A 27,645-nucleotide genomic window follows, 5' to 3' on the forward strand; every position below is an offset into this window, starting at 1 on the left:
TGTGTCTGTATGTACATTTTAAAAGATAGAAAATATTCTAGTGTTCTGAATTTTTCTGTTTTTATTTTTTTGCTTTGTGCTTCACGTTTCCATATCTGTTTAGAAGATCACTTGTATCTGTAACTAATTAGCTATTATGATTATATTAGCCCAATCCAAACATTATTGTTATTCATGTATACCGTAGACCCATTAATGACTGCAAACAATAGAAAATAATTGTTTTTCATGTTTTTAAATGTATGCATTTCTAATAGGAAATAAATTTACTTTCTTTTGCTTTCCCTGCCATCTTCACCATTAACAGCTGTATCTTGTGGAAATCCTGGAACACCAGCCAATGGCAAGATAATCTATAGTGATGGGATTTCATTTTCCAGCTCAGTTGTCTATGCCTGTTGGGAAGGTTACAAGACTTCTGGCCTGACAACTCGCCATTGTACAGCCAATGGGACATGGACTGGCAGTACCCCAGACTGTACAGGTTGGATATTGATACCATGTTAACAATATACTTCACTATTAAAAATAACATTTGCATGGAAAGTTTTTGGAAAAAGAAATCTTGATAAATTAAGTTTGTTATCATGGAAGTCCCAATGAAATCACATAAAATTTAGCGAGTTTGCTTAGGTGCTCAATGTTAGATTGTTCTAGCTTTATATATTCTCTACTCTAACCACATAAACATAGATTGCGTTTATAGATAATCTTCAATTTACAACAGTTCATTTAGTGACCCTGCATTGGAAAAAAGTGACTTATGACTGTTAGCATGGTAGCATGGTCAAAATTCAGACCCTTGGCAACTGACTCATATTTATGATGGTTGCCCTTTCCTGGGATTATATAATCCCTTTTTTGACGTTCTGACAAGCCAAGTCAATAGGAAAGCCAGATTCACTTATTTAACTACTAATTTACTACAGATTTACTAATTTAGCAACTGCAGTGATTCATTTAACAACAGTGGCAAAAAAGGCCATAAACAAACATTATTTATTTATGAATATTATGAATATTACTAATTCACTTAACAAATGTTTTATTTAACAACAAAAATATTAGGTTCAGTTGTTGTCCAGAAATTAAACTGTGCTTTCAGATTTATTTTGCCAGAAGGAGATCTATATTATTATATAAATTAATCTGTTAACGTGGTCTTACCTGCAAGTATTATATAATGGTACACACATTTTTCAATCTAGTATACTAGGATAGATAGATAGATAGATAGATAGATAGATAGATAGATAGATAGATAGATTACTAAATATAATCTAAATAGTATACTTTCATTTTTCAATCCAAGTTTCCATTTTGCAGTCCATCTATGCTACTAAATCAGTGTTAGAAGTTCCATTTTTCATGGCAGGGGTCCTTGATTATATTTACGTTCTGTCAGTATTCATCTCTACTATGTAGACATATTCAGAAAGAGCCTTTTTAAAAATTCCCTTGGTTTAAAGGTTGTGTTTCAGCATGGGGCTGCTGGAATATGAATGTAAATTACACAATTGTACTAGCAGAGTTCTGATGATATCTATTATGTATGTAAGCATATTTGCTGTATGATACTGTTTCTTCAAAAATAAAACTTTCTTGTTGTTTCCAAAACTAGTTATCAGTTGTGGAGATCCAGGTGAATTGGCAAATGGCATTCAGTTTGGAAATGATTTCTCATTTAATAAGACAATAAGCTATCAGTGCAATCCAGGCTATCTGATGGAACTTTTTGGAGCATCCACCATCCGCTGCACCAAAGATGGAACTTGGAACCACAGTAAACCCATCTGTAAAGGTTTGGGCTTTAATTGGCATGTAAATATTATTCTACCATTACCTGAATAGAATTAAAGCAGCATATTTTTTTAAGGAGCATTACCTATAATAATTTTAAAGTAAATTTAACTGGAAAGTCTTTATTACATTATGGTTTTTTATTGAGTTAAGGACATTATGAAATGGTTGTAATAGTTTATTAATAAAGAAAGAATTTTCCTACTTGTCTTCTCTGTTACTGAAGAAAAAACATGTCATTTGCTATTCTTACTTTGGGAAAGAGTGTGATGCAGTTTACAAAGCATTTAAAGGTCAGGTGAATTTAGAAAAGTAAATATGACTATCTTGCCACTACATCATGAGGAATCAACTCATTCTTCCAAGTTCCCGCAAAACAAAATTTTGAGCAGATTTTAAAAGTAAGTGATATAGATGTTTCATAATATCACAATCAGTATATAATGTGAAGTGGTATATAGTTTCAAACTGCACAATAAGCTAAATTCAGAACAGCGAGAATAAAATGAACCCTCCAACATTAAGATTTAAGAAACTAAAAGGATCAAATTAAGGTCTCTCTCCTATAAATGAACCAGCAGTTTATTTTGAGAGGTCACTCTTTCTTGGATCCTAGGATTAGCCAACATATTATGCCAAAAAGGCATTCTCTTTATTCAGTGAACTGTGGGTCTAAACAATGTAATAGTACTGCGCTCTATGCATTGTATCCTTTTTTACTACTAAAAATATATTATTAAATTATGATTTATCAACTTTCTCATGATAAGTGAAATAGTCGCTAAGCTATAATCAGAATGTTCTAATGTAGAAGTCATTACTTAGATAGACATGAGTTAGTTTCAAGTTTCAGTTTCTTTTTTCTTCTACTGCTCTGGCAAACTCTTCACATTTTTTTCTGCAAAGCTAAAGAAAATGTCTCTTAAATCATCAGTCTTTGTTCAGTCTTTAATAATTGGTTTTCAGTTAGGACAAGTTAGAGAAAGTATAAACTATCTTGAGTTTTCAGGTATGTAGGTCTCATTCCATAAATGATAATGCTATATTTGTAAATTCCCACCTACATTATCTTTTTTTAAAATCCATTATGTCTGAGTGAAAGGCCTATTGTGAAGGATTGTCTGTGACTGAGTTAATTGACTGCTTTTTAATGTAGTGGGATCTTAGCTGATAGTTTTAACTGATTAGATTTATTTATATATATATATATATATATATATATATATATATATATATATATATATACATACATATACATACACACACACACACACACATATATACATATATATATATATATACACACACACACACACACACACATATATATATATATATTTGTTTTCGTAAATTTTCACGGGTATATGTATTTAGATTGTTCTGGGTTCGGGTTTTGCCCTGTGTAATATTTTGCATGTCTATGCATTTTACAACAACACGAAGATTGGAACTTTAGCCTGATGATGGTGAATGTGATTTCGCCGAAACATCGCATAGACATGCAAAATATTACACAGGGCAAAACCCGAACCCAGAACAATCTACATATATATATATATATATATATAAACGTCGCATAGACATGCAAAATATTACACAGGGCAAAACCCGAACTCAGAACAATCTACATACATATACCCGTGAAAATTTACGAAAACAAATATCTTACCTCTACGGGGAGGACACTTTCCTACTGACTAGGACCTATGAAAAACTTGAAGTCAGAAAAGCCTCCATCTTATGTGATCTCACATTCCTACGCAACTGCAGGGACAAAAGAATAATTCCCAAATACTTCCAACTAAAATTCCACCCAAAAACCCCAACCATTGAGAGGATCCTAAAATGAACTAATCAGAAATGAACTCCACAAAAAAAGATTCATACTTGATGAAATCAACAAAAGTCTACTCTCTCTTCACCTTAAAATCAGCAACCAAATACACTCTATACTCTGGGATAAATTCAAACAAATATCAATCTGGAGAGCAGAAACAGAAACCCAATGCAAGACAGACACACATAATAAAAAACTCCAAAAACTCCAGAAATACAGCAGAAACCCAGCCCTCCACAACAACTTATGACCAAAACAGTACATAACATATCAGACAGGATACTCACCACTACAGAAACCAATATTCTTTCAAAAGGATTCAATTTTGCAATAACCCCCAAACGTATCCCAACTGAAAACATCATATGTGGAATTGAAACAACTCTAAATAAAATCAACCCAGATACAGCCAACAAAATCAGACTTAAAGTCACTAATATTCTCTGCTCTAGTAAACCTCCTAAAAGCAACATACAAAAGGAGGAAAGAGATGCACTTATCAATTTGAAGAAAGACAATGATATAATCATCCTCCCAGCTGAGAAAGGAAACTCCACAATAGTGATGAATACATCAGACTACAAAGAAAAAATGACAACCCTACTACAAAACCCGGCCTACAAACTCCTAAGCACAGATCCTACCACCTACCTAGAAAAAACCACCAAATCCAAAATCAAGGCCTCTCCCATCAGCGAAGAAATCCAGCAAAAAATCATCCCCAGAGAAAAATCTTCCATATGTCCAAAACTCTATGGCCTTCCAAAAATACACAAGGAAGGAATACCTCTCAGGCCAATAGTCAGTTCTATAGGTTCCCCTCTACAAAACCTTGCCAAATTTTTAGCCAAATATCTTCAACCATATACAGAAACTATCACCTCATATGTACAAAATTCATTCCACTTTATACAAATAATTAAAAAACAAAACCTACAACCCGATGACCTACTTGTGAGTTTTGATGTCGTGTCCCTTTTCACACAAATACCTATTAAAGAAGCCTTGACAGCTATCCAGGACAAACACAAACCCCCCAAATATATCCTAGACCTTACCAACCACTGCCTGACCAATACATACTTCATCTATAACGAACAAAGATATAAACAGATAGAGGGAGCCCCCATGGGATCACCCCTCTCACCTGTCATCGCCAACCTCTATATGGAATATTTCGAAAATAATGCATTAGAGCAATCCAAATACAAACCTAAACTTTGGCTGAGATATGTTGATGATACCTTTGTAATTTGGCCACATGGTAAGGAAAAACTAGACAATTTCCTCACACATCTCAACAGCCTACACCCCAAAATACAGTTTACTATGGAAACAGAAATCAATGATCAACTTCCCTTTCTAGATGTACTGGTCTATAAAAAACCCAATGGCAGCCTAGGACATACTATCTACCAAAAGAAAACCCATACCAACCGTTATCTAAATGCACACTCACACCACCACCCCGCACAAATCACCTCAGTGGCCAAAACTCTCATCACCAGAACCAAACGCTTAGCTGACCATGAGCACTTAAAAACTGAATTGAACAAACTCAAAGATGTATTAATTTCTAATGGATTCGAAGGGAAAACAATCACAAACCTAATCAAAAAAGAGACACTCCCCAAAAAACAAGATCAAGAACAGGACAATGGTACCACCATCCTCCCTTACATCAAGGGCACCACAGACAAAATTAGTAAAATTCTGCACAAACATAACATCAAAACTTCATTTTGCATAACCAAAAAATATCTAATATCCTAAGGAGCCCCAAAGATAAAATCCAATTGGAATACCAAGGAATCTATGAAATCCCTTGCAAAACATGTGCAGCCACATACATTGGACAAACCAACCGAAGAGTGAGCCAACGCATTGCAGAACATGTGAATGCACTTAAAAAAGAAGAAAAGACTTCCTCCCTTGTCCAGCACATTAAAAAAACAGGACACGAAATTGACTTTGAAAAAACTAAATTACTTCACAAAACAGAGAATTTATATAGAAGAATTGCTCTGGAAGCCATAGAAATTGAGAGGAGCCCCCTTTGCATAAATAAAAGAGATGACACGTCCCGCCTACCAGAAATTTGGAAACCAGCCTTAAACAAAAAAACACTTCATAAAAATCACCATGTCAATCCTTCTAATAATTATGATTTTGGAATTTGGAAATTTGGAAACCAGCCTTAAACAAAAAAAACACTTCATAAAAATCACCATGTCAATCCTTCTAATAATTATGATTATACCAACCAATCAGATCACTAAAACATAATCACCCAATCTATTTGCTACATTCAAACCAAATCTCCACCCCCACACTATATACTAGGAAGAAATGACAGTTGCAAACATTCCATTTTACAACAGCACGAAGCTTGGAACTTCAGCCTGATGATGGTGAATGTGATTTCACCGAAACGTCGCATAAACATGCAAAATATTACACAGGGCAAAACCCGAACTCAGAACAATCTACATACATATATACATTATCCTGTGAGCCGCCCCGAGTCTTCAGAGAAGGGCAGCATACAAGTCTAAATAATAATAATAATAATAATAATAATAATAATAATAATAATAATAATAATAATAATAAGTTACTTCCAAAACAACTTTTCATTTCATCTATCTTTCACCATTTACTCAAAACTACAAAATAACTCTTAAAGTTTTTAAAGAATAATATTCTTTCAATACTTTGTATTGTTCCTTCCCCAAGCATTTCTTTACAGAATCGGGGAAGAGGAATAAAATTTTACAATCTTCATTTGGAGAAAAAAAACATCCAGAAAAATTATATTCCATCCCCAATTTTGTTACAATCTTTATTTTTATCTTTTATAACATGCCCCCCCCCCATATAAATAGAAAAATTGGATACCAATCCTTGCTCTGGGAAACTGAGCAGAACTGTTTTACTAGATCCACCCCAAATCAACTGCTTCCTCCATTGTATGTTCCATAAGAAAGATAGGGCTGCTGTCATGCATGATGCAAATAAGAAGCCATCCTTTCAATGAAACGTGCAGAAACACAGAATAGAAAGAGCATACAACTAGAACTATAGTCCTCAGAGAGGGATGGCAAATAAATCCAATAAATAAATAATAAATAAATAATAACATGTTATCAAATATATTTGTACTCCCATTCTGAATCATCTCTAAATACTTTACTATGTTCTCTCTTTTAAATCTGATAGTTATTACCTGTGGACCACCTCCCCAGGTCCTGTATGGAAAGGTGGAAGGATCTGATTTCCACTGGGGATCAAGTCTAAGTTACAGCTGTGCTGATGGGTATCACCTTTCTAATTCTGCTATCCTTTCATGTGAAGGTAGAGGAGTATGGAGAGGAGAAATTCCACAGTGCCTACGTAAGTTCGTTAAGATTATACAAATTTTAAAAATATATCTACTGTTTCATATTGTAAAGGTGTAGACATATGGCTGAGAAGATAGTAGGAGTTACTGGGAGTCAACAGGAACTGAATATTGTGTACAAGGTAAAAGCAGGCAGGACACCAATTTTTCATTAATGCAAAGGAATTACAAGGAGACACTCTGGGAACCAAAAGTATAAGTGACACATTTGCTTTGAAATTCCATGCAATATTCCAGATACTGAAGGTGGAGTTCGCGTCTGGCTAGGTTACAAAAATGTGTGTTTTTAAATTTAGATCCTCCCAAGAGCTAAATATATTTTGGTTGCAATTAAAACACATTCCTGGATAAAATTATAATTTCCTGTCTATCACCTCTGGCTATTTCTACACAGCCACCGGCCCTGTCCCTTTTATTTATTTTATTCTTTGTATAGATTGTGCTTTTGTCCTAATACTATTTGCTTACATGATATCAGCCAGCCATTCTTCCACTTGGCTAGAAAGATGGTACTAGCCAGCAACTAGCAACTGCCTGCTTGCCCCATTCTTTCGTCACTATGTTTTTACTTTGGGAGAGAGGATAGAATTAACATACTAACAATTGGGCAGGGGGAATGAATAGAAGCATCATAGACCTTTGGCTGCAGGAGAGAAACTGTATTGCTGCAGGTCTGCATAATTAGTTAAATCAATAAGTAGGCTGCTAATTTTTGCAAACTGTACAGAATCCTCACAATGTTAAGGACACACAATAATCTCTTATTGATTGATGCATATAAGTGGAAAATCCTTAAATGGTCCAAAATAATTCATTTTAATGTAACATGGCTTAAAGTATCCTCTATATATCAAAATGATTATCTATTTTTAATTGAAATATGTACAAGAGATGTTGGTGAAATAATGTATATAGGTATGTATTATCTGTATTGGATTATTCATACACACATATGAAACCCTTTGGAATATATATTGATCCATTTCTGCTAAGTTTCTGCAAACATTTATGAAAACAAGATTGCTTTCTGTTACCAAAGTAGATTGATTGAAACATTTTTAAAAGGTAACTTATAATTTGTTATGAAACTGCTGATGGTCATTATTTGACTATCTAGGATGATTTTTGATTTTGATTTTTCTTAGTTTTTTCATGTTCCAGTCCCCTTCTGTCTCACCATGTATTCACTTCCTCCACATTAAGCCTTGTGATTCCCATTTCTCATGGATTCTCTCTTCAATTTTTAATCTTGAAAACAATTAAGCATCCATCTAACTCAAGAATGACCTGTTTGATACAAGTTAAAGTGTAGTTCTTTTTATCATGAACCAATAAATGAGTTTCTTACCTATTTCTTCTTCTCTAAAACTCTATATTAATATTCCTTCTGTGTAACAGCTGTCTTTTGTGGAGAGCCTGGTGTTCCAGCTAATGGGAGACTCAACGGTAAAAGTTTCACATACAGATCTGAAGTCACTTTCCAGTGCAGACCATCTTTGTTATTGATAGGCTCTTCGAGGCGACTTTGCCAAGCTGACGGTACATGGAGTGGAATTCAGCCCACATGCATTGGTAATTCATTTGTTTATTTGTTATCATTGAGCAGCAAAAGAGAAACAAATTAATTAAGTAATTTGAAAGGGATTTGAAAAAATTCTAAAAGGCAACAAATGTCGAACAATGATTGATCATATTTGCATGGTGATCTTCTATACTAACCATATTTTAACAAATCCCAGTTTTATTAATGTTTCTTTTTCTGTGCACAGTCAATGCATCTTTGTTGCTAAAGGAACAAAATGTAATATACTAGTACTGTATCTTGTTTCCAATATGAATATGAAATATCTAGACCAGTGATGGTGAACCTTTTTTAGCTTGGGTCCTGAAAGAGCCTGCACGTATGCTATTGTGCATCCGCCAGTGCCCACACCCATGATTCAATGCCTGGGGAGGGCAAAAACAGCTTCACCCACCCTCCAGGAGGCCCTCTGTAGTCTGGAAATAGCCTGTTTCCCAACTTCTGGTGGGCCCAGTAGGCTTGTGTTTAGCCTTCCCCAGGTTCCAAAGGCTTCCCTGGAGCTGGGAGAGAATAAAAATGCCCTCCCCCATGCTTAGGAGGCTCTCTGGAAGCCAGAAATGCCCTCCCAGAGCCTCTGTGTGAGCCAAAATCAGCTGGCCAGCACACACACATGCATGCTGGATTTGAGCTACGGCAGTGGCTCATGTGCCAGCAGATATGGCTCCATGTGCCACCTGTGGCACCCATGCCATCGGTTTGCCATCACTGATCTAGATTACAGGATGCATTCCAAAAGTAATGCAATTATTTTTTTAAAAGTAATTTATTGAGCAGATTTGCACAAACACTTAAAATTCTTCAAAGTACTGACCTTTGGCCTCTACACATTTTCCCCAGTGACTCTGCCATGACCAGTACGTGCCCGGGAAGGTGTCTTCGGGGACCTCTCGCAAGGTCTTCGTCATGGCTGATTGGATCTCTTCTATGGATGAAAAACGGTTTCTTTTCAGGGCTGCCTTAATCCAAGGGAACAAAAAGAAGTCTGCTGGGGCAACGTCACGACTATAGGGGTGGTGGGGCAGCGTTGGCACCTGGTGTTTGGCCAGGAATGCGGACTCATAGCGAATTGTGGCAAGGCATGTTGTCGTGATGAAGTTGCCAGGTAGCAGAGAATATCTTTTCTCATCCTGATGACCCTTTCTCAAAGTCTTTTCAGCACATCCACATAGTAGGCAGCGTTAACTGTCTGTCCTTGAGAAACAAACTCCTTATGGACCACTCCTTTGCTGAGCTTTGTTTTCACTTTTGATTTGCTTATTCTTGGCTTTTTGGGCTTGGGGGACTGGTTGATGTGCCACTCAGAGCTTTGGTGTTTTGTTTCTGGGTCGTATTCAAAAATCCAGGTTTCATCACCAGTGATGACGTCCAAATAATCAGGTTCAATTTCTGTACGTTGCAAACGTTCACTTAAAATTTCTGCTTGATTGGTCTTTTGGTCATCTGACAACACCTTGGGCACGAGCTTGGCGCACACTTTCCTCATCGCTAAATATTCATTAACAATGTGAAACACAACAATAGACAAGTTCAGTTCATTGGCAACCATCTTGATACTCAATCGATGGTCAGAGTCCAACAATTGTCGAACATGATCCACATTGTTGTCGGTTTTGCTGGTTGATGGCCGCCCAGAGCGTTGTTCATCATGAACCTCTTCCCGACCCTCCTTAAAGGCCTTTAACCACCTCAAAATTTGTGAGTAGGACAGAGCAGAGTCCCCATAAGCCTCACAAATCATTTTGTTAATCTCTTCAAGAAATTTTTTCAGTTTACCAGAAAACATAATTGTGTAATGTTGCTCGATTGTCGATTCCATTTTACAATAACTGACATCCTGCCGTTTCCACAGCTTGTAGAGCACTGAGACCAGTTTCGCAGCAAAGCTTAGCGTCCCCCCACCTACTCCAAGTGCTTTGGTCCCACTCCGACCAATAGGAGCAGTGCGGGAAATTCAATTGCATTACTTTTGGGATGCGTCCTGTAACATAGATTAATCTAGATTATAGGTGACTTTCATTCTATTAATTAAGAGGGTATAAAAAGTGGGTCTCTTGTATTCTCTATTGATACTAAAACATTGAATTTAGAGGTTTCCCTGCCCTTCCATTTAAATATTTGCATATCATTCATTGTTATAACTCTGTTGCTAAGCAGATATAACTAAAATGTCAAGATTTGCTTCAGAGAATGTTACCTTTGTGAGACATTTATTTTCATTAAATGATGTAAATACATTAGTTACATAAGGCAAACAGTAGGAGTTTCTCTCTCTCTCTCTCTCAAAAAAAGACCCTGTAAGAAATTGTTCCAGCCAGTAAAGTACCAAACACAGAATCATTGGAAGGTTGAGGGGAGTGCTCAAATCTGACTTGAGAGGGATTCTCACATCAGTCTCTCTTCAGGTGTTTCCACCTTCACAATTGAGTGGCAACAAAGGTGTTTTACAGGATGAGGAAACATGTCCTGGAAAATTGTGCTACTTTTGTTCTAGCCACTCATTTAAATTTTTTATTTATTATTTATTTGATCAGTTTTCTATATCGCCCTTCTCCTGGGACTCAGGGCAGCTCACAAATTTCCCTGTTGATGAACAATATGTGAACAATCTGTTCAAATTTGTTTCTTCAAAAATACAGTAGATTTTTTCATGTGATCATCTTTAAGAATGTATTACTCAAAAGTACAAACTTTGGAAAATAATGAATATGAGACCAAATGAACAGGGGGTCTTTTGGGATCCAGCTCATTTCTATCCCTTCACATATTTTCAGCAATTATACAATCAAATGAATATCTGAACAGGGAGTTATGTTCAAAATACAGTAATGCATTAAGACACAAAATAGAACCTATGTGCTATTGTATATTTATTATTCATCACTTATTTTAGCACATTATAATTCCATGACATTCAGAGTTGCTTTCTTCCTGTTTCTTTTTTTTAACCCTTGTTCAACTTAATAATTTCCCCAAATTGTGTTTCTTAATCATGCTATCTCCACTCTCATATACCTGCCTAGTAATGATAAAATTCAGCTAGCTATCAGGATGAGACAAAGCAATCTGTCTCCTCCATATCACAAATAATACAGCAATCATTCAGTCATGTATATAGTATTTAGATGATCTCATCTCGATAGCTAGGTGTTGATTTGTATTTTGGCAGTGTTGAATTAATTCTCAGCTTAAAGGAATCAAAAGAACACAATTCTTTTGAAGTCATATTCTTCTCCTTCTGAAATAGCCTCATTAAGGTGAAAAGAATCTGGTTTTGCTTCTCACATTTATCTCTGTAAAGCAGCAGTATTTAGCAACCATATTAATCTATTCAAGAGTAGCTCACTGAAGTGCTAAAGAGCTAAAAAAAGGAGGAAGAGAGCAAAATACGATTGCTGTGTATTTTTAGTTATTGATCAAGGTATTTATGTATTAAGTATTAAATCACACAGTGATATCCTCCAGTAAGGTGGTTTTAGTTACTGAAACTAGCCAACAATTTCTATATGGTATTTATATGGCAAAGAATAGAATACTCTATCCAAGAGAGAGAGGAAAGTTTGCAGATAGCTGAACAAAATGTCCACAATCTCAATCCTAATATTTCATTGATTGCCATGTAGAGATGTTTATCAAATTTATCTAGTTTTTGCAGCAGAGGCAGAGTAACGACACGGACACAGAGCTGGATTTAAACTGGGTCATTTTTATTAATTAAATTAGCATAATTTATTAATTAAATTAGCATACATTTAATTAAACCTAACAAGGACCCGCAGGGTCAAACAATTACTTCCGGGGCAGAAAATGATGTCAGAAAAACTTCCGGGGCAAGCTCCATGCTGATCCAGGTGAAGGGCCACACCCTCCCCTGGATCCCAGCCATGCACCTGCATGTGGGAGGTCTCGCCGTCTAACCCCTGCAAGGGGATAAAAATGGGCAAGACCCAAAGGCAGGTTCCCTCCAATTGCTCAGATCGAACTAAAGGCACCATGAGCCCTTGGAGAGAACCTGCCAATCATTCTCAAAGATGCCCAACAGAGAACAAGCAGTTGCTAAACACCACCCAATTTCCGCCCCTAACCTGCCAACCCAATGACCAAAGGTAAGCCAATTAAACTAATCGTGGAGCGAAGCACCCCCTAACCATCCATCCTTCACCCCAGTGTGGAATAGGTGAAAAAATGGTCGCAGAAAATACTCTTATAGGGCTGGCAGGCTCCGCCCCCGACGATGTCATCAGCCTGGGCCGATGACCAAAGATGGCCGGGATGTTGCAAAATCTTGCGAGATCCCGGCTTTCAAAATGGTGGCTCCCTGGCACTGCGGCAAATCTGGGCTGGGGGTAAGTCACCGGCCGCGCATTTTTGCAGAAATTTCTGTACATATAGGCATTATGGAGTCATCCCACTTTTTTTAAAAAATCTCTAATTATAGAAACAGTCCCTTGTGGAAATTGTGGAAGAATCTAGATTGTTGAAGAGCAAACTACATAGAAGGAACAGACTTCCCCCTATTCTTGGGCAAGGCAAAGAAGAGAAAAATAAAGATGCAGATGTATTGAGTACTATTGAAAGAAGCAGGGATGATATTCAAAAAATTTCCCTATCTGTTCTGTGGGCATCACTAGGTGGGCATGACAGGGGAAGGATACTGCAAAATCCTCATTCCGTCCCCATTCCTAGGGGGAAGGATATTGCAAAACCCACCCCACTCTGAGGCCAGCCAGAGGTGGTGTTTGCTGGTTCTCTGAACTACTCAAACCTTCTGCTACCAGAACCTGTCAGAACCTGCTGAATTTGACCCTTGGAAGGAAGCCTATTTCCCATATCGTGTTACAATCTTCCCTGAATTCTCAAAATTTTCATCTGGAGTGTTGATCAGGCTAACATATGTGATTTTATAAATGAGCCTATTCCTTTGTCCAACCTAGACATTGTGCATAACAGGAGGATTTGAGATTTGCTTCAAAACAATTTGGTAGGGGTTAAAGATCTACAAAGAAAGCAATTAATTTCTGTGATCTGATCCCAATACTTTACTTCTATTATATGCTTACATAATGCTTGATGTCCTTGATTCAGTGAAAAGTGTGTCTGGAATTAATTAAGAGATATAACTTTAATTTTCCATTCAACCCACTATCTGTTATCGCTTTATTAAATACACTTTTTTTATTACAGTCATGGCTTGAAGGTACACATATTCTTTCAAAACTTGGAAATAATTTCTAAAATGATCTTATTCATTAGAATCTACTAAGCCATTTCATACTTCATGTGTTTTCAACTACAGATCCTGCTCATAACAGCTGCCCAGACCCTGGAACACCACATTACGGCATCCAGAATAGCTCTGCAGGTTATGAGGTATTGTTCAGAGTTTATTTTTGCTATTGTATTTTGCAATATTTTGCTATTTTGTATTTTGAGTCTTTTTATTTGTATGTTTTTATATTTATTTATTTATTTATTTATTTTTATTTATTATTTGGATTTCTAGGCTGCCCTTCTCCATAGACTCTGTAGATTCCATATACCTTTGAATCGGCATTGATTCTTGGCATCCACAAAATTTTCAGAAGTGATTTGCCATTACTTTATTTCTAGACTGAAAGGCAGTGACCAAACCAAGGTCACTATCTTTATGTCAAAAATGAGACTAAAACTCATAGTCTCCCTATTTTAAAATTGTTATTTTCATCATTACACCAAATTGGCTCACATTGTGTAGTTTAGGATGACCAATTTTGATTTCCCCAAAATCTATAACTTGTGCCATCTTAGCCTTTTTTCCATCAGTATTTAAATATTTTATCAGTTTTATTGGGAATAAGAAAAACTTTGTTTAACTGAAATATCAAAATGAACAGATCTAGTTTGTAGTTAACATTGCTCTCAGAGTTTTCCAATGCACTCATCACAATGTAATTTAAAATATAAAATATCTTGCCAAATTTGTGTGCAAGAGAAAACTGCAGATCAAATCCATATATTAAGAAAAAGAGCATAGAAAATGATATTGAACAAATATTGTAAATAAGAGAGAAAACAGAGATAAGACTCAATATTTTCATAACTGTAATAACATAGATTGTGACTGAAGGTGAATATCACATTTGTCCATCCATACATTTTGAAATGTCTCTTCCATCATTTTCATCATGTCTTTTTCCATTAATTCAAGTGGAAAAATTAAATGTAAAGCTATATTGCAACATACCCCACCAAAATGTAAAAGTATATTTTCCCCAAGAATTAAGAAGACAATTAAGTGTTTCTCCTAGGCTGTTGATTTTTATCATATATAATTATTTAAAATGGTAGGACAACACCATGAGCTTTTCCTACATGATACAAGGGTAGCTTTGCCATCTCTCTCTCTCTCTCTCTCTCTCTCTCTCTCTCTCTTTTTGTTAAGCCAATTGATTTTGAAGAAAATATTTCTAACTTTCAATTATAATTAATTAGTTTCCTTGAGATGAAACCATTGATCTTTATTATTCTAAGAACAACCCCCCCAACCCCCCAAAAAAGGAGGAGGAGGAGGAAAAGCTATATGTTGAATACAAGGGAGTTGATTATTTGTTATATAATTATATTATGACAGACTTTTGATGCAAACATCATTTGTCTATTCCTTACTGCAGATCTCTTACTCTAAAATGTGCAATGGGGAGAAAGGCATCCATTCATTATATATACAAATCTAATAAATTATTATTATTATTATTATTATTATTATTATTATTATTATTATTATTATTATTATTATATAAATCTATGGTATCAGTAGTTTAGTTAAACATTTAGTTAAAAATTAGGGTGTTGGTTTTTTTAAAAAACCTTGTTTTTAACAATTTGCCATAATTTATCATTTTCATTTTTCAGGTAGGGAGCAGGATCTTCTTCAGATGTAGAAAGGGTTATCACATTCAAGGCTCTACTACAAGAAAATGTCTTTCAAATTTAACTTGGAGTGGCATACAACCTGAATGTATTCGTAAGTAAAACAAACAGTCACCAAACTGTTTATTTTAAGCAAGATAATATTCATTTTTATAATATTTGACATTACTTACAAGCTGATGTGTCTAATATGTTCCAATGGATCTGGAATAATCTTGGTAGGGTTTTTTTGGGGGGGGAAAGGTGCAGGATAGTTACATCCAAACTACATTGTCTATAATTTTTCTAACCAAAATCAATAATTGCTCTAAATTTCTTAGATTTCAGCTTTTCCAAGTCTAATCATCCATAGGACTCTCTAGATTTGGAAATTCTAAATTCTTGGTATCTTTCCTTTGAAGATAAATTCTTAAAATGTCTCCCATTTGATTATGCATTGTCAACTTACTGACTCTTAGTGACCACATATTTTCCATGATAATCTCCCAATCAATATCTGCTTATTATTATCAGTACATGTTTCCATTGTGGTTTCCCATATTTTGCTTTCTTCCAATTATTTCCTTTTTCTCCCCCTATATTAACATTCAAGTGCATGTAGATTAAATAATGAGGGGGTAGATAAAGTTGTGAATATACAGTTATGCAGTTGCAACAAAGGTTACTTCCCCAATTTTGCTTTATATCCAAAGATTCGGTGCCAATTTGTCTGCATCGTTTATCCTAAGAAATGGATGTCATCCAGGGTTGTTGGGAGGGGTTTTTTTTGGGGGGGGGATTTCCTGTCAATTAGAAGCCATCAAAATGCATATTTAGAAAGTATTTTGATGGAAAACAAAATTAAATTTAGTTGCTTGCCTTATTTCAAATAAAATGTTTAGAAGGGGAAATATTGTTACAGTGCAGCTATAGCCAATGTAACATAGTAGAAACCTATTTTTAGTAGTTCATAATAAATATACTTAGCAGAGAAATCATTTTTGAAATAGGCAGGGAGAAAACAGATCCACAAATAACATTATGGATCAATGTCTAATTTGCAAAATACTTCAGTTTCTTCTTTGTAATCTTTGTGATTCATACACATGAATATTCTTGAACTGAATCATTTTCTTAGTCCGTAAATGCTCCCACCCACTGGGCATCCCTGAAGGATTTACAATTTATTTACCTGAATTCTTTTTAACTGTGGCTGGAAATGTTTTGTCTTATTATGAGAGTAGACTAATAGTTGATTTATTTCAATTATGTTTTCCATTGCATTGTTGATAGTTTTCATGATTCTCATTGATGTTTTTTTAATGTTTCAGTTGATTGTTTTCTGCCAATCTTATTGCTTATTTCTATGGCCTTGAAGGCCAGCTTTAGAAAATGGCTTAATCATGTCAATAAACTGCCATCCTCAGATGGGCAATCTTTGTCTTTCTGTTTGATTGAAGGCCATCCCAGTTGGCTTAAGTCATTGTTGCTTCACAAATCAGATATAAGGCAATCATTCATATTAGTACAGCTATCCAAGTAGCAAGGTGAAAAGGCAATCTAAATGATTGAAGATATCAGTATTAAATTGCAGAAAACCTTCGGCTTCAGTTACATTGGTCAGAGAAATGTCCCATATCACAGTGCAATTGTAACAGTGGAGAAATACTTGAGATACCAATCTCAGCTTTGAAGCACTGAGGCCTCATCTAACCATTGCTAAAGAATATACCCCATGGGTCTAGAACAGTGACTGTTTCCTGATGAGGAAAACATCAAATGGGGGATCATTAAGCTATCCTACACTATGTTGATAGAAACATAGAAACATAGAAGACTAATGGCAGAAAAAGACCTCATGGTCCATCTAGTCTGCCCTTATACTATTCTCTGTATTTTATCTTAGGATGGATATATGTTTATCCCAGGCATGTTTAAATTCAGTTACTGTGGATTTATCTACCACGTCTGCTGGAAGTTTGTTCCAAGGATCTACTACTCTCTCAGTAAAATAATATTTTTTCATGTTGCTTTTGATCTTTTCCCCAACTAACTTCAGATTGTGTCCCCTTGTTCTTGTGTTCACTTTCCTATTAAAAACACTTCCCCCCTGGAACTTATTTAACCCTTTAACATATTTAAATGTTTCGATCATGTCCCCCCTTTTCTTTCTGTCCTCCAGACTATACAGATTGAGTTCATTAAGTCTTTCCTGATACGTTTTATGCTTAAGATCTTCCACCATTCTTGTAGCCCGTCTTTGGACCCGTTCCATTTTGTCAATATCTTTTTGTAGGTGAGGTCTCCAGAACTGAACACAGTATTCCAAATGTGGTCTCACCAGCACTCTATATAACGGGATCATAATCTCCCTCTTCCTGCTTGTTATACCTCTAGCTATGCAGCCAAGCATCCTACTTGCTTTCCCTACCACCTGACTGCATTGTTCACCCATTTTGAGACTGTCAGAAATCACTACCCCTAAATCCTTTTCTTCTGAAGTATGGTATGTTGATCGGCAACCAGTGCAGACTGCGGAGTGTTGGTGTTACATGGGCATATTTGGGAAAGCCCATGATTGCTCTCACAGCTGCATTCTGCACGACCTGAAGTGAAATATAAAGTGAAATATTTTTCAATTTATGGATAGTTTTGCTTGCAAAATGTGTTCAATTTTACTAAAGTTGGTGTGGGATTGGTAGTTTGAACATTTCTGAATATAAGAAAAATATAAATGAACTGAAAGAAATGTTTCTTATTGGTTGTTTACAATCATAAATAAGCCCTCCCCCCCCCTTGGCTGCTTGCAAACATTTTCACTTTATATTTACGCAGGCTTCAAATCCGAAATATTTTTAATATCTTATGCATTCATTTACTCAATTTAACATTGCTGATCATCAAAACAATATTTTTGGGGTGGTGGCTAATTCTTTTCTGGGCAAAAAAAAAAAAAAAATCACGTCGAGTCTGTTTCTGGTTGTATATGACCGGACCAAAAACAATTTTTTTAGGTTCTTGAATTTGGTCTTTTTGAAAACTTTTTCCACTGGAAAACTAGTTTGAACATTTATGAACGTAATGATATGAAATTGAACTGAAAAAAATGAGGCTTATATTTTTAGTTTGATCAAAAAGCCCCTCCCCCATGGTTTCTGAATTTTGTGTCAATTTATATTTTTTTTAGGCTACAAATCTCTAAGGAATATTCCCCCAAAAGTTTTGATATACTAAATTGAACAATCCTGAACATAAGAAAAATAGAAATGAACTGAAAAAAATGATTCTTATTGGTTTATTTGTGCCACAAAAGGGCCAACCCCCAACCCCCCCGGCCTTGCTGTGTGCCATTATTTTCACTTTTTATATATATTTGGCTAGAAATATTTGGAATATCCTTTTGAAAAGCAAGCATATTGTAGCCAGACAACTACTTTTATGAAAGAAATCCATTTTACTAAAAACAAGTATGTAAGTTTGAAATTAACAGCATAATTTTTATATAAATTGAAATAGGGGGGGAGAGACTTTTATGTGCAAAATAAATGAATATGCATCATTTTTTCCAGTTCAATTTTCATATCATTATGTTCAGAAATGTTCAATCTACCAATCCCACACCAACTTTAGTAAAATAGAATGCATTTTGCAAGCAAAACTATCCATAAATTGAAAACTATTTCACAAAAACAGGGGGGCACACATTTCATCAACAAAATAAACCAATATACATACATTTTTCCAGTTCAATTTTTATATCATTATGTTCAGAAATGTTCAAGATACCAATCCCACACCAACTTTAGTAAAATCGAATGCATTTTACAGGCAAAATTATCAATAAACCTAAAAGAAATTCACAAAAATGGGGGGAGGCACATTTATGTGCAAAATAAACCAATAACCTCTGCAAAGTAGAGTTGTCACATGAGTGAGAGACGCAACTAGTGCCGTGCACGTAGCACCAAGGAGTTCTTTGCTGTGCTGAGTTTTGGACTCAGTGGCTCATCGTATGGCAGATCTACTGGGCTACACAGAAAACAAGAGGCAAAGCCTATTTTTAGAGCTGTAGAGAAAGCATCAATATGGAAGTCCTTTGAGGCTAGTGAAAGCTTTTGCTTTTTTCTCTATTTCATTCCTCTCTCATCTATCATTAATGATTGATTTGAGATTTTATCAGCTCTTTAAATTCAGCATTTGAAATCTTCCATCTCTTAAAAAAATTACTTTTTTATACTTCAACTGTACTGTATATTCAAACTATTTTAAAGGTAATGTTTAGAAGGCTTCCATAATGCCAGTACAACTTTTTAAAGAATATTTCTATTGTCTCATCCATCTTATGCCTTTTGTTGATGAAGCTGGCTTCTCTTTAAGAAAATTCTATACCACACTGAGCAAATGAGTAGAGAGCTTTCAGAAGTGATCCCTTGTATATAGTATTTCATTAGAACAAGGAAATGTTGTACCTCCATATTAGCTTCCTATTCATGATTCCACTTTTCACTTTACTATGATACCATTTTGCTGATATATTTTCTTCCCCAAGCACTTCATTAGTCTACTCCAATTCTTAGCTACTTGGTGAACTTTACACAAATGCTGCTGCTTCTACTTTATAGTTTTCACAGCAAGGATTGTCAGTTTCTTCAGAGAGAATTATCTGCTTAAGAAAGATTAATACATTTCATTCCATGGGGGGATTTTCTGATTGTACAACAGCTTTGTAAGACATAACTGGTCCGAGCCATCAATCTTTGTTCCCTATTCCTACTTCACTCTCCAGGTTGCTTTGATGTTTGCTTCATTAAGTGCCTCAGCATACTTGGCTATTCTTTCTTGTAGGTAATACAAGAGATCACAATAAAGTAAAGCAGGTTGTTTGCCTGTAACTTTCTTTCTTTCAATAGCCTTTTCATTGGTCTGATTGTCCTAGTGACTGGGGATATGTGGGAAGGTGTTTGCTCAAGAAATTTAGGCAGCTGATTCAGGAATGTATAGTAGGGTGGAGCAGTCAAGGAACACCAAGAAAATTGTGATTCAGAATGTTTTCAAAAGAATATTTATGGAAGTTAGGTCCCACTGAGTTGGCCTTCTCCGGGTCCCGTCGACTAGACAATGTCGTTTGGCGGGACACAGGAGAAGAGCCTTCTCTGTGGCGGCCCTGACCCTCTGGAACCAGCTCCCCCCGGAGATTAGAACTGCCCCCACCCTCCTTGCCTTTCGTAAAGTTCTTAAGACCCATCTCTGCCGTCAGGCATGGGGGAACTGACACATCTCCCCCGGGCCTATACAGTTTATACATGGAATGTTTGTGTGTGTGTTTGCTTTTAATAATGGGGTTTTTAGTGTTTTTTAAATTATTAGATTTGTTCTTACATTGTTCTTGTTATTGTTGTTAGCCGCCCCGAGTCTATGGAGAGGGCGGCATACAAATCTAATAAATAATAATAAAAAATAATAAGCACAGATGGCCACTTCAAGAGGTATAACAACAGTTAAGCAGCCTGTTTGGTTCCCCCCCCCCAATTTTTCCTTGTTATCTTCTAATGATTATCAGTGCATCATGTGCAGGATATTGTGGTGTATCACAGCAAAACCAGTTGCAGCTTTTTCACATTTCTCTCTTACATTGTTTTGCATTAACAGCATAGAGAAATAAATAGCAATGATATGCTAATGATATGTTTTTCCAAGTAAAAATCTAAAGTAAAAAATATTTGTCACTTATCCTACAAAAGGTCTAATTTCTGCTGTTGTTTTAAAATATTTCAAAAGCTTTTAAAACTTTTTCAGCTCATGGTTGCAGACAGCCAGAGACGCCAGCGAATGTAGACGTAAAAGCAATAGATCTACCTACACTAGGCTACACTCTGGTGTATACGTGTCAGCCGGGATTTTTTCTTGCTGGTGGATCAGAACACCGGACATGTAAACCAGACATGAAATGGACAGGAAAATCACCTGTTTGTAAAAGTAAGTCTCTGATAAATTAATGGTAAAGTTTAATAGTTTATAGGGTCCATTTCTAATTTATTAAAAATGTTTAAAACCTACCTACCTACCTATCTACCTATCTACCTATCTACCTATCTACCTATCTACCTATCTACCTATCTACCTATCTACCTACCTACCTACCTACCTACCTACCTATCTACCTATCTATCTATCTATCTATCCCGTCATATTATAATCATATTATATATTATCTTCCTGAAAAATAGTGGCACAAAATAATGACAACAAATATTGTCTTCTATATTCAAGATAGAAATATTAACATGCAATGGGTAGTCATCCGTTGGACAGAGTACTCGTGGGAAACTTTGGCAAATAGTGTCATGAGCTGTTGAGACATCTTGGAGTTGCTTAGATTCCAAGGGCAGCACTCCCTCTTCTTTTCTGTTGCTACCTCCATAAACATCACTAGTGAAATGCTGATTTGCTAAAAATTCTGCTCAGTAAGGAGAACAAGGGGGAAAGAGGTAATTTTATTGGTGGGTATTTTACAAAAAGAAATACTAAACTGATGGAGTAGTGATCAAAGTGTACTTTTAGAAACAAGGCAAGTTCTGAGGAGTAATTATGTCTTTCATTTTGCTTTAGTTATTGAAAGTTTCTCCATGCTAAGAAAGTATGATTGTTTAAAGCAATAGTTCTCAACCTGGGGATCGGGACCCCTTTTGCAGTCAAATGACAAATTTCCCAAGGTGTTAGAAACTAAAACTTAAATTAATTACAATCCGACCATTCAGGCATTTACAGTGGGGGTGTCTCTCTGACTTATGGTTGGGGGTCTCCACAACATGAGGAACTGTATTAAGGGGTCATGGCATTAGAAAGGTTGAAAACCACTGGTTTAATGTATTTTGTGGATACTAAACATGTAGTAGAAGTCTAGATCATGTTAGTCAGCAATTTTGCAAAATAATCTATGAATGTAGATTGTCCCTTTCCTCTTCCTTTGTATTAATATTCTTGAAATGGTGAAAGGAAGCAGTTTAGATGTTTCTCATATAGCTCAGGTCTCTCAGATTAACACATTTTATTAGAAGGCATGCAGCTTCTGTTTTTTAATAACATTTGTTAATTAGAAAAGGTGCAGGCAGATTCCTTTCGGTCTCAGGTATTAATATTACCAATTAAGAAAACATAAGAGTTAGATGGAATTTCAAGGAAGCACTACAAATAATTGCCCAGATATATAGGCTTTATAACTGTCAAAATTAATACTAATAAATAGAAGGATTGTTTAATTTATCTAGTAGAGTAACAGAGTTAAGAAATTAAACTAGGAGTGGGAGAGGTAGATTACCGAATGACTTTGGAACAGTCTGTATCTCAGTCAAATATTTTCACATGATTCTTATAAAGATGAATAGGAGGAGGGAAATGTATGTCTATAAGCTTCTGAATTAAAGGCAGAATATAAATATGATAAATAAATGTTATTGATTCCAGAAAAAACTGCCAATATATAAAGTTGCCTAATTTCTTATGGGAATAAAAGATTTGCTCCTTTTGGCAATAAATGTTGCCTACTTGTTTGTTTCTACTTCAAGACTTTACATTTATAATAAGAAGAGAAGGCTTATGGCATTTTGATGCTGGTGGGGGAAAAATCTTGATTAATCTTGAACATGGAAAAAGCCTCAGCAGACATGATTGATTTTATCCACAAGAAGATGGTGTAAATACTATGCTCCAAACAGATGATTTATCTTTTGTTATCATTAACAGACAGGTAGCTAATTAGAGCCACCACATTTGTAATTCTAGTAATACTTTCCACAAACCATTTGGTATTTGCAACTATGAATCTTAAATTCTCAAGTGGGAAAGAGGAAAGTTGATACTAGCTAGGGTTTATGACAATTCACTATGGCCAACTCACCACAGCTAATTTGCCATGACCAACTCACAATTGGACAACTCACGACAGCCAACTTGAGAACTCACTATGGAGCAAGAGTTACACTAACATCAAAGAAATAGTTGAATAGAATCATTTATAAAGGATGCAAAAGGAGGGGGGAGGGTTTTTATTACTGTTGTTAGCCGCCCCGAGTCTACGGAGAGGGGCGGCATACAAATCCAATAAAATGAAATGAAATGAAAGGAAATGTGTATGACAAATATGACAATATTTTTATTTGTTTTAAATAATTAAATTGAATTGTTAGATTGTCCTGTGATGAGTTGTTCCATAGCGAGTAGTCCATGGTGATTTGTCCAATTCTGACTAAACCTATCTATTATGTTGTTGCTCCATCAAGTTCTTAAAAGCAGGGTTGGAATGAGTAGAAAACAACTGAACAAAATTGAATTATAAGGAACAGGAACTAGGATTTATGTAATAGGAGTAGGAAGCAAAATACACATTCAACTGAATAAAGAATTTAATATATCCTTGCTAAAAATACAGATAATTATGTTCAGTAAATTGCAATTAAAGCATCAGTTTAATAACCCATCTTGGGGTAGGTGTATTAAATTTGGTGGTAGTTTTAGGCCTCATACTTCCTCTTAAATTGTTTGGAGAATTACATATTTGTGGATGCTAGCTGAGGGAAGTAGGCAATTTCTCTAATAACTTCTCCTTGCCTTTTCTAAATCTATTTTCTGCCTTTTTTTTCTTTATTTCTTTTGGTCAATTTGTCTTCTTTAACAGTCTCCTTAAAGTTACCCCTTAAGAACTTGAGACGGCTTTTTAGTGTCAAACAGCATTACTTCAGAATTATACTCATAGACACACACATATCATGCACAATTAAGTCTATTAAGGTTAAGAGGTTGCCTGCAGCTAAACAGAGGAGAAGTAAAACAGAAAGTTTTAGCCAGGGAAATTTGGGTAGAAATTGTCCATTAAAAAGAACAGTGAGGCGAAGGAGTTAAATGTGAAATTCTGGACAAAATGCTTAAGTTTCTGAGGGTTTTTGTAGCTTGGGCTAGCTACTTGACTTACTGTTTTGGCCCTTGAGAAAGAGGAGGGGCTAAAATTCAGACTTTAAAACAGTTCCTCCCCCATCCCCCAAAAAATATTAAAATGAGAAGATTAATTCTTTTTACTTGCCTTTTATTTGGGGACCTGACAATTTGTAAAAGTATTTATAAAAGTTCTGGAACTGGGCATGATCAGTGGTCTAGCCATGTTTGCCGGTGACAACGAACTGTTCAAAGTGGCAAAAGCAATAAATATCTCGGTGCAATAGGGAAATGGGCATCAAAATATCAAATGTCATTCAATATTAACAAGGATAAAATAATGCATGCTGGATCCAAAATATTAACTCTTCATACAAACTAATTACATCAGAAATAACAGTGATTGATGAGGGAAGAGCTCTTGGAGTAAAGGTAAACATTTCAATGATGGTTTCAACAGGGTGTACATCTGCTGTAAAAAGGCCAAAAGCTTGTTAGGAATAATTAGAAATGATATTGAAAATAGCTGCCAACATTGTAATGCCCTTGGTGTAAATCAACAGTGTGAACACCTCTGGAATATTGGAATATATGATACAGTTCAGAAAAGGGCAACTGAGATGATGAAAGTGCTGAAGCAGTTTCTGTATGAGGAAAGGCTGGAACATTTGAGACTTTCTATTCTAGAAAGAAGGTGAATGAGGGCACATGATTGAGATGTATAAAACTGTGTACAATGTGGAGAAAGTAGACAAGATTAAGATGTTTTCGCTTTTCCAAAGTAGTAGAAGCAGAGATTACCCTAGGAAGCTGAATCCTGGAATCATCATCATCATCATCATCATCATCATCATCATCATCATCATTAATTAAAATTATATGCCGGCCCTCTACGGTGACTTAGACAAAAAGAATAAAAAATGTACAACTTTTAATTAAACTTTTAGAATTTGCTAATACTAAATGACTGTCAGCTAATAGTTTGGCTGGCTTCCAAAATGCCAGATAAATTCATGAGATTCATGAAAATCACTGGACATTGGCTTTAATGATAGTGTGCCTGCCTTTGAAGGCATATGCCAGGGTTTCCTTGTGTGGTTTGTTGACTAATGTGAGAAGAGATTGGTGGACGACATGGACAAAAGGGCGTTGCTTATGTTCTTATTTTGAACTTTACCTCTACTTTCCTGGATAGTCAATTTTCTAAAATAGGTTTTATTCATTTGCATTTCTAATTAATAAATATGCCACTTTATGTATATTTTAAGAATGTGTATTCTTCCTCTAAGATGGTAAGCAAGAAAGTTTATTGTCACGCAACATTCCAAAGTCTGATATGTTGGTTTGGGTTCATTCACATTTCCTTTCTAATGTCTTGTAGTGCTATAGGCCAAATAATAGAAACATTCTTCTTTAAAGAAAATTGACATCTGATTTTGCTGCCTTGATTTGTAGCTTAGACCATTTTTAGACAATATATCTCTCAAAAATGATTGTATTCCTAGATTTATGGAAGAAAATAGCTTTTACTTGTAACTGTTGGCTTGTCGAGAATCATATAACAACCATACTCCAATCCACTATGGTAAAGCCCAACTTGGGCTTCCACTTTACCAATCCACTATGGTAAAGCCCAACTTGCTTCAGAAAGATATCACCATAGCTCTTAATGTTGCTTGCAATAGGCTCCTATAGGTTAGCTGGATGATCTGAAAGTCTTCATGTGGTCTCCCTCTTATAGAAATAAGTAGCTATCATGTACTATAATATGAAAACTTTGTTTGGATTGAGCTAAGAATGAACAATCTACGGCTTTCTAGGTGTGCTAAAGTAATATTGGCCATGATGCATCTGGTGAGAGTTAAGGATTCAGAGGGATTTGCAGAGTTATAGGTTGCCGAGTCTTAATCCAACACATGCATTACTAATATCTATGTCACTGTCTTAGTTTTTCATGTGTGTCTTTTAGTCTTTGATGTGCATATAATACAATGTAAGTTCAATATGTAAATAAACTTTCTCTGAACATCTACAAGAAATCCACTTGCAAAATAAATATGAGGTTGCATGTTTTTCACCTGATGAGAAACAAATAAACTTTCCTATAAATCTATCTGTATTTTTTTAAAAAAAGTAGAAGTTAACATATAAGCAAAAAGGGAGATTTGATAAGAATTGTTCTTTACAGCTCTTTGCTTTCTGGATTCAACACTTTAAAAAAACTGTTGTTTCTTTTTGTTTATTACTATGCTTAAAATGCTGGCCTTTTTCAAATAGGAACATGATAATCCAGGACTATTTCCTGAATGCCTGCCTATTTTTCCTTGTTGCATTTCAGGAAGTCCCCTTTCCTAGTCATAGTCTACATTCCTAATCACATTGTGGTCATTGGCCATTGTGGTCATTGGCCATTGCGAGTTAAGATGCATCAAATTATACTGCTACTAGATTTAGCAGGAGATGCACTCCAAGATAAAGGATTTGTATATGTAGTGCAGCAAAATTGAATTGTTTGTTATATAGTACTATTACCAAGAGGTTTTCCAACCACTGGTGCATAGTAAGAAATATGATCATAGTCCTGGCTGTTTCTGGCTTATAATTATGTCATTAGTTTAATAGAATTTAATTATAGTTTTTCAATGTGTATGAAGACATACATGTACACCTTCATCATTACCAGTTTAAGGCTCTCTGTTACAGCACTGTGGTTGATATAAAAATTTTTTTTAATAGAAAAGAGAGCAGCAATCCCCCCCCCCCAATCAGCAAACTTCCCATGATGCAAACTTTGGACTCCTGAAAGTTTTATTTTTTTCTGATAAATATACAGAACTATATATTTGGTTCAATATGTAATATAGATTTTAGCTATGTCTATCATAAATAATAGGTGTATCAGAAAACACACAATTGCCTCAGTCAAGCGTTATGTATCAACAATTAAGAATATGTTCATAAAAATGATAATTTGTCTTTTTACTTGTAGGTAAAGGAGTGAGAGAAGTTAATGAGACAGTAACTAAAACACCAGGTTTGTATATGAGAACAGTTTTAGAACTAAGCACCTTAAATTCTTCTGCAGTTTCTCATACAATAAAAATACTTCTAGCTTTATCAGAACACTTCATTACTGATATAAAAATTTACCTAAATACTCAAATATAAGCTCAATTGTCTGAAACCACACTTTCTTTCTTTTTTTAAAGTACC

At 35.4% G+C, this 27,645-nt stretch overlaps 1 protein-coding gene across 1 annotated transcript in view; it reads left to right on the forward strand.

Annotated features, from left to right (window-relative positions):
- The window catches only part of CSMD1 (CUB and Sushi multiple domains 1), a 1,071,884-nt gene that overhangs the window by 1,027,655 nt on the left and 16,584 nt on the right, over window positions 1–27,645 (forward strand). Inside the window, exons 58-65 of the mRNA XM_070732892.1 lie at window positions 308–484; window positions 1,622–1,801; window positions 6,857–7,030; window positions 8,436–8,609; window positions 13,913–13,986; window positions 15,508–15,619; window positions 21,301–21,480; window positions 27,422–27,466. Coding sequence (XP_070588993.1) covers window positions 308–484; window positions 1,622–1,801; window positions 6,857–7,030; window positions 8,436–8,609; window positions 13,913–13,986; window positions 15,508–15,619; window positions 21,301–21,480; window positions 27,422–27,466 — 1,116 coding nt within the window. The remainder of the gene's footprint in view (window positions 1–307; window positions 485–1,621; window positions 1,802–6,856; window positions 7,031–8,435; window positions 8,610–13,912; window positions 13,987–15,507; window positions 15,620–21,300; window positions 21,481–27,421; window positions 27,467–27,645) is intronic.

This window comes from Erythrolamprus reginae, chromosome 1, assembly GCF_031021105.1.
Source record: "Erythrolamprus reginae isolate rEryReg1 chromosome 1, rEryReg1.hap1, whole genome shotgun sequence".
Classification (NCBI taxonomy): domain Eukaryota; kingdom Metazoa; phylum Chordata; class Lepidosauria; order Squamata; family Dipsadidae; genus Erythrolamprus; species Erythrolamprus reginae.